This window comes from Misgurnus anguillicaudatus, chromosome 20, assembly GCF_027580225.2.
Source record: "Misgurnus anguillicaudatus chromosome 20, ASM2758022v2, whole genome shotgun sequence".
NCBI classification, from domain to species: domain Eukaryota; kingdom Metazoa; phylum Chordata; class Actinopteri; order Cypriniformes; family Cobitidae; genus Misgurnus; species Misgurnus anguillicaudatus.
In genome coordinates this window covers 38,379,293-38,391,385 of record NC_073356.2, presented here as the reverse complement: position 1 = coordinate 38,391,385, position 12,093 = coordinate 38,379,293, and the positions used below count along the sequence as shown (strand labels likewise).

Here is a 12,093-nt window from a genome sequence, read left to right as displayed (position 1 = left end):
TGTAAACGTATAAGAAGTTGAAACGTCAATCACTTGATCTCATATTTGTTTTATTTTAGATACAGATGCATGTCTCTGTCATGTTAATTAAATGTCATATTAATAAATATATTTGTAATCGCTTCTACTACTTTAATGCTTTAAAATTTTCTGCTGACCAGCGCTGCGCTGCCGAAAGCCCTTATATGGAGCTAGATTGTGCGTGTTTTATGCAAATTACCAACCTTGTGCACGTGGCCGCTCATGTAGAACACATGTGTGAACTAGAAAGTTTTTGTGAGAAGTTCAAGTGTGCGTATAAATACGAAAAACGTAAGCAATTAATAGTGAATGAGACGCAATGGGACTAATTCGATTATTTTCAAGATTAATTTCCACCATCTTTGAACTGTTCACAAACCAACACACACACGATTCATAAAATCACAAGAGTTTTTTACAAACATCCTGGCAACTGATTGGCTGCATTTCTGGTTTACATGAGTCTGCTGGGACATTTTGTTTACAGGGATGGCAAAATTTCTCTGTTCCAAAACCTCGTGAGACATCCTGGTGCACTAACAAGGGTGAACACGTTGGTAGAAAAGCAGACGGTGACATTATTCTCCCTCCTAAAGCACAATCACGTGTGTGTGTTTTATTAGCAGCAGGTGAACAGAAGCTGCAGATGGCTGATACTGAAAGTGGACCTCATGTGTTTGCTGTTGCATTGTTAGACGAGACATAAAATGCCATCTGCAGGGATATAACTTACGTCTCAAAGACGGACGACGAGTCAAGCCCCTAAAACTCATGGACACGCACATAATACAAACAGATTAAACAAAAACCTCATTCACAGACACAAATTTAGAGGTCTGGAAATTCAAAGACTCATCCTGCCTCAATAGCCTCTTTCACACAGTCATTATCATGAATTTACCAGAATGAATTTACCAGGAAATACAAAAATGTGCTGTATGTGTCTTTTTACCAGTACGACATCATTCACACATCAGTAACAAAATAGCAATAAACTCGGTGAGGAAACGGAAGTTAACTCTACACTGCTGCGCGGCAAGATCAGTGTTGTATTTGTAAATAATGGCGGGTTATGACTTCATATCCATATTATCTGTATTATGTTGTTTTCACTTCTGTGGCAAACGCTGACAATCTGACCAAACATTGCATTACGTGACTTCAAACGGTACTGAACTGGGGAGGAGATGGACCGCAACCTGCGTCTTAAACCGCGGTGATGTTTACATATGAAGTTTAGGTTAGGTTTATTTAGTAAACCTACCTCATCACCCGTATAAACAAAACTTCACCATCGTCTTGATCGTTTGTATTTATCTCTCTGTCAAAGAATTGTGTACTTGCACAAGTGTGTAGTGTTTCTTCACAAAGTAACATCACCAACTACTGGCCTTAGACCACATAACACTGCAAAAAATGACTTTCTTACTTAGTATTTTTGTCTTATTTTCAGTAGAAATATCTAAATATTCTTAAATTAAGATGCGTTTCCTTGATGAGCAAAATGACCTAAGAAAATAAGTCGAGTTTATAGACAAAAAATATACAATTTAAGTAAATTTAAACTTAAAACAAGCAAAAATATCTGCCAATGGGGTGAGAAAAAAATCTAAAAATAGGTTTTCTTTTTTCTTGAACACTTAATTTAAGCAAAATTTTCTCACCCCATTGGCAGATAATTTTGCTTGTTTTAAGCACAAATTCACTTAAATTGTATATTTTTTTGTCCAAAAACTACACTTTTTTTGGATCATTTTGCTCATCAAGAAAATACATCTTGATTTAAGATATTTCTACTGAAAGTTAGAAAGTCATTTTTTGCAGTGAATATATCGCTTTCGTGTAAACAGGGTTCATTTTAACATTGTTGTACGCAATCTAAATTTCAAAAACACAAAAGACTTTTCTGTATTTAGTACAATGGTTATTTTGTAAAGATGTGCTCAGAAAGACACTTGAGAATCATTTACCTCCATTCATCCTGAGGATGATTCTGTTCGTAATTCTCCCGTACGTGGGATACGCCCATATCAGGGTGGAGCCAGTGGATGTCGCCTGATGGGACGTGAGTGAGACGCAGCCCATAACAAGCCACGTGTTTGACTTTATGAATGTCCACAATCTTCTGAATGATTCCCTGCAGACACAAACATACACCTCAGTCATAAACCTCACAATAAAAGATCACTGAAGTCTGTACTATAATGCACAGATTTATGGATGATTACAGCATAATGAACCTGCTGTGTGAATTCACCTTAACCTTCGTCAGATTAAATCTTCACATCGCAAATTAAACCGCAATGCGGTAATGCAGTTCCTGCATGTGCTGCGCTGCTCGGCCACACAGAAAAACAAATATTTGGATTTGACTTTTAATATTTGCATTAAAAACCTCATTTAAGGTTTATCATTAAACATGTTGTTTGTATGAACTACTGCTGTGAGGTCATCATCTAACAGCCAGGATGTGTCACATGAGCACCACTGATTGAATTACATGCTTAATGAATTACATCTTTACATACAAGTACAGAAGTTCTGTGATAACAAAATCATGATATATAATCAGTTAAAGGACCTGAAAGAGAACAGTTACACAGTTAGATCTGCACATTTAAATAACATGCACATAAAATAAAGCCTGCACATTAAGACAAATATGTATTATGAACATTTTGACCTGTCTAGTTTCTTATTTAAATATCTGTGCATCTGAACAAATCGTGTCTAAACAGGGAGGGTCAGCTGGAGATTTGGGGAGGTCACCAGAGACCTGATCAAGAGGAACGCCATGTTTACCCTTCCTGGGGATGTGACGCTGGTCAATGTGACTGCTGGGTCTCTAACAGAGATCGTCTGATGTCTTTCTTACCCTTAGGCCTGAAATGAATTCTTTCACTTACACTTTAGTGTTTCAGTGAAACTCTTATATCTGCTGTCAGCCCGAGGGGACAGATTTACACATCTTAAGACACACATGTATTGCATCTGACAGCAAAAGCATACAGAACAACTGATGGATGATATGACGGCCAGTGCTTGATTTGTTTGTGGGGAATGACACAAGTGTTTTATAAACACCAAACCAAGTGTTTTAAGAAACGATTTGTTTTTGCTTCAAATTAGTCAAGTAGCTTTAAAATCCTTTGCCAAACTGCAATAACACATTAAGATCAGTCAACTGTCTACCTGATTAACATTCAGACTAGCTTCAATCAGCTAATGACATCAGCTGGAGGGAGAACATCAAAACACCCTATAAATACATCAGACAGGACTTGATTATTGAGTGTAGTATTATTTTCTCACCCTGACGTCTGTTGCATCTCCATGTCGGATGTTACTGGACCAAGTGCTGTGTTCGCTGTTGTTCTCGAAATGGTGAAAGACCTTTAGGACCCGGTCAGGTGCTCCAGGGGCCCTCTCTGTCCCTGTACTGAGACGAGCCTTGGCCACGCCCCCCAGAGTGTGGTTGGGGTTGGGCTCCAGATATGCTGTCGCCATTCCTTTTCTGTGTGCTAGGTGTCGGTCATATTCTGTTAAGAAACAACAAAAACAAAAAATTAGTCACAGATTTACTAATTATTAGCAACCAGCAATGAGGACAACATGATTTCACTGTATTGGGAAAGAAAAAAGAGGGGTTAAAAAAGTAAAGGAGGAGAAAAATAGGAGTGAATGAGGAGTAAAGGAAGAGTAAGAGGAGTGAAAGATGAGTAAAAGAAAAAGAGTGAAGGAGGAGACAGAGAAGTAAAGGAGGAGTGAACGAGAAATGAGTGAAAGAGGAGTGAATTAAAGGAAGAGTAAGATGAGTAAATGAGGACTGAAGGAAAAGTAAGAGGGGTGAAGAAGTGAAAGAGGAGTGAAGGAAGAGTAAGAGGAGTGAAAGAAGAAGGAAGAGTTAGTGGAGTGAAGGAGTTAAAGGAGGAGTGAAGGAAGAGTAGGAGGAGTTAAGGAGTAGTGAAAGGAAAAGTAAAAGGAATGAAAGAGGAGTAAAAGAGGAGTAAATAAAAGTAAGAGGAGTGAAGGAGGACTGAAGGAAGAAAGAGAACAGTAAAGGAAGAGTAAGAGGAGTGAAAGAAGTGAGGGAAGAGTAAGAGGAGTAAAAGAGGATCAAAGGAAGAGTAAAAGAAGAGTAAAGAAGTAAAAGAGGAGTGAAGAAGGAGTAAGATGATTGAAGGAGAAGTAAAGGAAGAGTAAAAGGAGTGAAAGAGGAGTAAAAGAGGAGTAAATAAAAGTAAGAGGAGTGAAGGAAGAGTAGGAGGAGTTAATGAGTAGTGAAAGGAAGAGTAAAAGGAATGAAAGAGGAGTAAAAGAGGAGTAAATAAAAGTAGGAGGAGTGAATGAGAACTGAAGAAAGAAAAAGAGCAGTGAAGAAAGAGTAAAGGAAGAGTAAGAGAAGTGAAAGAAGTGAAGGAAGAGTAAGAGGAGTAAAAGAGGAGTAAATAAAAGTAAGAAGAGTGAAGGAGGACTGAAGGAAGAAAAAGAGCAGTAAAGAAAGATTAAAGGAAGAGTAAGAGGAGTGAAGAAGTGAAGGAAGAGTAAGAGGAGTAAAAGAGGATTAAAGGAGGAGTAAATGAAGAGTAAGAGGAGAACATTTGTCTTTCTATCTCAGTGTGTGAAGTGGGTTGAGAACAAGACATCAAAATATGTCAAAATGTGAATTACATGATATAGACCATTTCAAAAGATGTAAACACCACTGGTCCAGAAGCACTTCCTGTTTCAGTTTTTTAACACTAGGTAAACGTTGGGATAAAATAAACCAACAGAACATATAGAACTGAATTAACTGAAGTTTAACAAACATCTTAAAGATAATGATATATTTGAAATAAACAAAATACTGTCACAAACTGTAACAGGAAGTGTTTCTGGACCAGTAGTGTTTACATCTTTTGAAATGGTCTATAGAGTCAGAGAAATTAAGAGGAGTGTTAATTCTTCTCAGACACCTCACTGATAGATTAAGAGGATGATAGTACAGTCAACCAGCTCACTCTTATCCATCCACACTTACATCATGGTTAATAGAACCAGAACAGTTCATTACATACACTTAGAATAACTCATACATAAGGATCAGGACACAGGCTGGAACACTGAGAGGATCCGACCATTATAACCATCACTAACAGTCCCAGACACCCATTTACATGTTAAGATCAGACACTTGGACAAATATGAAACGTACCCATGACAAAGATAAACATCAAAACCTAACAACAAAGATATTTGTGAAATACATCTACTAAAAGTGTCTCCACATGAAAAATATGAAATAAAAATTGCCAACACAGACACAACACTGTTGAGACGAACATTCATCTCCATGTTTAAACACAATACAAACATACCTTTGACCCAGCATCACATCCTTCTAATCCCATCTGCATACAAGTCATTTTTACACCACTGATGATCTTATTCTGTCTCACCTGTACTCCAGGTGTAGGGGTGTGGCTTACACTAAACAAACCCCTACAATTTTCCAACAAATACTGTTGATGGGCTCATTTAACATATAGGTGATTATATCATTGCAGAATGATACATTTGATTTCCATTATTTTTTCAAATGGTTATCTCTCTAATTATTCTAATAATTTTGTGCTCATTGTCATGGATCAAAAGATGTCACAGGTCATAGCAATATAAATATCTTATATAGCTGAAAAACATTATTTCCTGTTGTCTGAATCCATTTTGTTACTGTCAAACTCTGTTAATAAGTCATGTATGTCAACACTGTTAGTGTACCTTGGTTACAGACTGTAACAGAACTGACACAGAGTAATTCAAACATGATTTTTTGTTAGCAAAACTCAAATTTAAAGTGCACCTATTATGCAAAATCCACTTCAACAAGGTGTGTAGGCAGCACAACAACCCTACAATGAAAACAATCCACCCACTCATGATTTTTGAATCCCCATTAAACCAAAGCAGTCTCATTAGACATGCTGTTTGATTCTCTTGTTAATGTGACGTCACACTGATAAAGCCCCGCCCACAGCCCCTGACTAGCAGTCCTGCATTACCATATTTTCCGGCCTCAGCGAGTAGTACACTGTTTGTCATATCTCAATAGTGAATTGCCATTGTCTCAAACTGTATTAATCAGATCTATTTTAACGGAAAGCGCTCACCGTCTCTTTTAAGGTAAGGAGGTGAGGAGCTGTAGCTTCATTTGCATTTAAAGATACAGACATGAAAACAGCAAGTTTTTGCTCCCACCCAAATGGGGGCATTTTTGGCATGCTATAATAAATGATCTGTGCAGTCATTTGAATTGAAACTTCACAAACACATTCTAGGCATACCTGAGACTTATATTACATCTTGTAAAAATGGGCATAATAGATGTATTTACAACAGATGTCTGTCTATACCAAATTCTGTGTCATGTTGCTGTAAATAAAGTGTGCTAAAACAGTAAATAAAAAATGACTTTCATAAGCACAACTCAATAAAACCTCTCTTATGACTTTACAACTTGAAACGACACGGTGTCATTGCAGGCGATTGCATGACGATGTAAGTGAATTTTCATCATCTGAGTGTAATGAGTCATCCTGCTGGAGAAATCTGGCAAAGTCAATGAGTCTGAGAGAAACTAAACTGCTGAGTGTGCGATGGGGCGACATATGGCCAGACACAGCACACGAGGACGTGTTGATGAACAGATGCCTATTGATGCTAAAATCATCTAGTGGAACTGAAATGATGGGTTAAGCCATATTGTATGATCTCATCCACAAATATCCCATCATGCATCAGTAGTGACACAGCCACACTAATGAGACTTTAGTTGACATCAGGGACTGATGAGACGGAGCAGACCTGCATTTAAATAGAAAACATTGATTTGAAGGATATCTTCTGAACTGTTTCTTTAGCATATAACCTTCCCGTTTAAATCCTTTATCTACACAACATTACTATAAGAGTTGGGCTGGACGGCTACATGATCTTCATTAGGCTTCATTTAAACACAAACATACAAACGCCTGCCCTCAACACACTAAACAGACCGCAGGGGTGTTAATATGCATCAAAATTAAGCTTTTAGGGTTGGGTATCGTAAGAAATTTTCCGGTTTCAGTTCTGCCTAGCGATTCCCGGTTCTGATTCCGATTCCATTGTAATAAAAGAAATATGCTAAATATTGCACAATACTTAGGGCCAATCCCATTTCTCTGTCTTACCCCTTCCCCTTACCCCTACCCCTTAGTTTTGCACGTTCACGTGAGAGTAAGGGCTATCCCAATTCTCGTTTTGATCAAGGGGTAGGGCTAAGGGCAAGTGGTAGATACCCCTTAAAACCAAGAATTTCCGCGAGCTTACTTGAAACCAAGGGGTACCCAGAATACACTGCGCAAACGGCAAAAATGGCGGCCAGAGCGTCCAGAGAGTCCCATAAATGTAAGTATTTTCGGCTTAATAATTAATTTAAAAATTACTAACGTCTTGTTTTGTGCTCTACACAGTCCTGTTCATATATATTTGAATTATGTTCTTAATTTAAATGTTTTAAAATTTCGCTAGTTTGCTACGCTAACGTTACGTTGCTGATTTGCACAACATTCCCTTATTTGCTGATTTGCACAACATTCCCGTATTTCTCTAACTAGCCATGAATGGACTGCATGCTTGTCTACAGTTTAACTGGCAGCCAGCAAACGACGATGTATGATGACGTAACCGTAACCAAGCGGTGTCTCATTTCATAGGGGTATGTTTTCACCCCTAGCGCTTAACACTTGATTTTGAGGGACAAGGGCTAGGGGTAAGACGAAGTGGTAGGGGAAGGGGAAGGGGTAAGACAGAGAAATGGGATTGGCCCTTAAACAATACCATATGTGTTTATTAATCACTTAATGTGAATGATATTACAAGTCACTATATCATTTATTCCTGTTGAAGTAATCCCCGTAAGGTTTCCTACCTGGTGAAGTGGACACGTTAGGAGTAGTAGTTAATAAACATTTGAAAACACTGCATGATTCAAGATTTATGGCATGCTGGAGTGTTTGGTCATATTACTTGTACAGCCGACTTTGCAGAATATCATTTTTTCACGTGTTAAAAAAATTATTATACCTTTGGAAATAAATCCACACCTTTGACTTTCTTTTAAACGTGTTTAAGACTAAGTATACAAAGCGTACCTCAGCAGCAAGAGTGTTTTCTGTTGTAAGTTGCGTTCCTTTTTTTGCGTGACTGTAAACAGTGGCTCCAAGTAATTAATATTCATGAGGTAAGACGTGGCTAATTAAAGTGACCGCTCCCAGCACTTTGCCCTGTGCATCGCATCGGAACCACTTTAAGAACCGAAACTTAAGAATTTCATGTGGTTCTGATTACTTTTAAAATACAGAACTGGTTCTCGATTCCCAAGCCTATTTTAATTATTTAAAATTCATTAAAATTACTTTAAATAAAGCAGAAGGGCTCTGGTCTGGCCAATCGAAACTCAATCCCACACTGCAAAAAAAAAAGATTTTTTATGAAAAACAAATTCTTAGTATTTTTGTCTTTTTTTTAGTAAAAATATTTAAAAATTCTGTAATGAAGATGCTTTTTCTTGATTGATGAGCAAAACACCCCAAGAAAATTAGTCTAGTTTTCAGACAAAATCTGCCAATGGGGTAAGCAAAAAAATCTTGAAAATGTTTCTTAAATACTAAATTCAAGAAAAATTTGCTTACCCCATTGGCAGATTTTGTTGCTTGTTTTATGCACAAAGTCACTTAAATTTGATATTTTTGGTCTAAAAACTAGACTTATTTTCTTGGGTTGTTTTGCTCATCAAGAAAAAGCATCTTCATTTAAGAATTTTTAGATATTTTTTCTTGAAAACACCACAAAAATACTAAGAATTTTTTCCTTGAAAATCATTTTTTGCAGTGCATGTTGTTCTGCTACAACTGCCCACATCCACTTAACACATGAATGAGCATTACATAAGAGTAAAACATCTGCAAAACCATCACTGATGGATTAGTGATTTAAATAAACCAATTAAAATTAATTGGCATAATTTTCATTCAGATCAATTTATCTTCCTTAATGATTTCTCTGATGGACCCCCAGGGGATCAGTCAATGTAATGTTTGCCCCATTGGTTAAACGCACAAAAGCCAATAAGATTAAGACTGAATGAGTGTTTGATAGACAGCGTCAAGAGCAGGTGCTGAACCAAACACACACACACGCACGCACGCACACACACTACACTAATACTATAGCATGTTTGTTTATTGAGAAAACAACATAAAATATGACTAACACAACTTATAATTATTCACATATGTTTCTTACACAATTCCTCTATTAAGGTGCTGAAAGAGAGGCTAAGGAAACACATGGTTCACAGTGACATGATGATATTCACTAGTATGTTACAGGAATGTGTTTTTCATAAAGAAAACTAGACAGATAACATAACGCAAACAGCACACAACATTAACAAATCATCCCAAAACAGGAAACTAACACTAACAAACAAAACACAGAGATAAGAGAGACACACAAATGTACCTCCAGCCCAGCATAAAGGAAAAGGATTACATCGTCTTTTCTCCATATAGACGGTTGACTGTCTCCCTGAAGCCGATGTAAGGGCCATCCGGTGCCCGTTGCTCTCAAACACCCGCATGAGAAACAGGGCGCGCACACACACACACGCTGATCTCCTTAAGAGCTCAATCCAGGTTCTGATCTGCAGCGATACACAGACTCGGGACAACCCAATCACAATCCCGACCCGATACGCCTGACAACAAAACCGACCTAACGTTCACAGCACGAGTCAGAGCATCCTACGAGACGCAGAGAGTGACAAATGGTGTTTGTATTGCTCTGCCTCATAGAGGCGACTGAGATGATTGTGTTGGAAAAGGCCAGTGCAGAGGCTACAGGGGGCGGGGCCACCGCAGACTCATTAATATGCAAATCCAAGCCGAAGTTGTTTACCAATCAGACTGTGGCTGCAAATCACGGCTGACCTGTTCAGCCCCCTTCTCCCTTTGAGCTCAGACAGAGACCCGTGCCGTTACCCAGCATGCACTGCGGAGACGTTTCTGTGGAGAGAGGCGATGCCCTCTGGCTACAGCTGCTCTTCAGAGGCACGGTGTAAAGAATACAGACCGTCTGACACTTTTGTTATTTCACCCTCAGGCAAAAATCAATCAATTATCACAGTAGAGCCATGACATAACGACATTATTAAAGGGTGAAATGCTTGCGTGTGTGTTTTAGGTCTACACAAATATACAGATATTATATAAAGCATGCATGGCAGGCCAACAGTCTGAATGAATCTGATACTAAACTATGTTATCACAAAGTCAAAAGTATTTTATTGACATTAACAGTAACATTAAGAAAACGTTAGACCCAGAGTCAGCATAGCATTACAATTCGCACATAGCCAAGTGTATGATATGATATAACCTAGGGCTGGAACGACGCGTCGACGTAGTCGATTACGTCGATTACGTAATTACGTCGATTTGCCGGAAATGCGTCGATGCGTCGCATTGTTTACGTTTTCAAATGAAGGCGGCTTCAGCTCCGACCGGATAATACAAGTGTTATACCAAACAGCCAGAACGTGATCAAAAGTGTGGGAATACTTTAAGCAGAGACCAAATAAAACACATACTGTGTAAAACTGAAATGGCATACCACAGCAGCGCAACATCTGTGCATGATCATCTTAAAAGATAAACAACCTGGAGCTCTCCGACCTCAGAATGACGCGACGGCAGCGTAAGTATTTGAATTTTTACAGTAAGTTTTTATACAACAATAGAATCAATGCAGGCATATATAGTGCTTAATACAGCTGTGTTGACATCTTAGTTTAATACGAGCTGCGAGACGCCTGACAGACACGACATTGCATCGCGTCTGGGCAGTATGTTGAAACAGTAAATAAAGAGCGGGACATGTTTAACTTTTTATATTAAGAAGTTATGAAATAATAAGTTACTGTGTTACACTGAGATAGGCATGTGCCCGCGTGCACTGAAAGCCAGCTGGCAGCGCGGAGTTCCCATAGCTTATTTTTTTGCTATGTGCGCAGATATTATAAAAGCTCGTCTCGTTAGGTATTCCTGACATGCGTTTATTTAAAGTAACAGCAGCGTAAACGCAGTTTATAAAATATTAGAAGATCATGCTAACTAAATTTGTATTTACCCGAGACTTAAGAAAAGTTAAATGTTAAAGTTGATGCTAAATGAGAATGCAGTAACTTTACTACGGATAGTAATAATTTTAACCGTAATAATATAATGGTTACATTTTATAATAAGGGTTCATGAATCACAATGAACTTATTTTTACTTCAGTCTGAACTAATGCTGAGTAAATGCATGTACTAATCATAAACTAATGAAGATTCATCATTAAGTACAACATGACATGTTTTTTAGTTAATGTATTAATAAACAATGATTTCATGTGAGTCATTTTGTCGTTAATGATGACTCTTCATTAGTTTATGATTAGTACTAGGGCTGGAACAATAAAGAGCGGGACATGTTTTTATATTAATAAGGAGTTATTATTCAGTTTGATTTATTTTTATTTTACTTCTTTAATATTAATATATTTTATTTGTTTAAGGTGAATAATGCCCCTTTTGCACTTGTTTTTATGTGATTTGTTATATTTTCCTTGGCACTGGCACTGTTTGTGTATTTGTTTAATTAAGAAAATGCTTCAATAAAATGTTGGCATTAATAGCAGATGTTACATTTATTATTTGTAAAAAAAATCTTTAGACTATTCGATTAATCGAAAAAATAATCGATAGACTAATCGGTTGAAAAAATAGTCGAAATTTGCAGCTCTAATATAACCGGTTGAATTGGGACGTAGCTTCTGTATCCCCACACGGGTGGTTAAATGATCCTGCACTAACCGTGACAAAACAGAGATGGTCGCTTTTGCCGCCCTACACCCTCATCCTCTAAAAACCCTAAATAAATCTGAGAAACAAAGGGAATGCTGGGAAGGGAGGGGGGCTGTGGTGCTCTTCCTATACAAACTCTCCAC

At 37.8% G+C, this 12,093-nt stretch overlaps 1 protein-coding gene across 12 annotated transcripts in view; it reads right to left on the bottom strand.

Moving 5' to 3' along the window:
• ptk2aa (protein tyrosine kinase 2aa) overlaps positions 1-12,093 on the bottom strand; it is a 65,310-nt gene that overhangs the window by 33,032 nt on the left and 20,185 nt on the right. For 8 of the 12 annotated variants that reach the window (XM_073858661.1, XM_073858663.1, XM_073858655.1 and 5 more), the window contains exons 1-3: positions 9,568-9,764; positions 3,334-3,560; positions 1,992-2,158 (exon numbers count right to left, since the gene is read on the bottom strand). In XM_073858661.1, coding sequence (XP_073714762.1) covers positions 1,992-2,158; positions 3,334-3,560; positions 9,568-9,685 — 512 coding nt within the window. In that variant the 5' untranslated portion in view covers positions 9,686-9,764. Of the gene's footprint in view, positions 1-1,991; positions 2,159-3,333; positions 3,561-5,381; positions 5,401-9,567; positions 9,765-12,093 lie in introns of those variants that run through there. The other 4 variants (XM_073858665.1, XM_073858664.1, XM_073858659.1 and 1 more) reach the window with 2 other exon arrangements.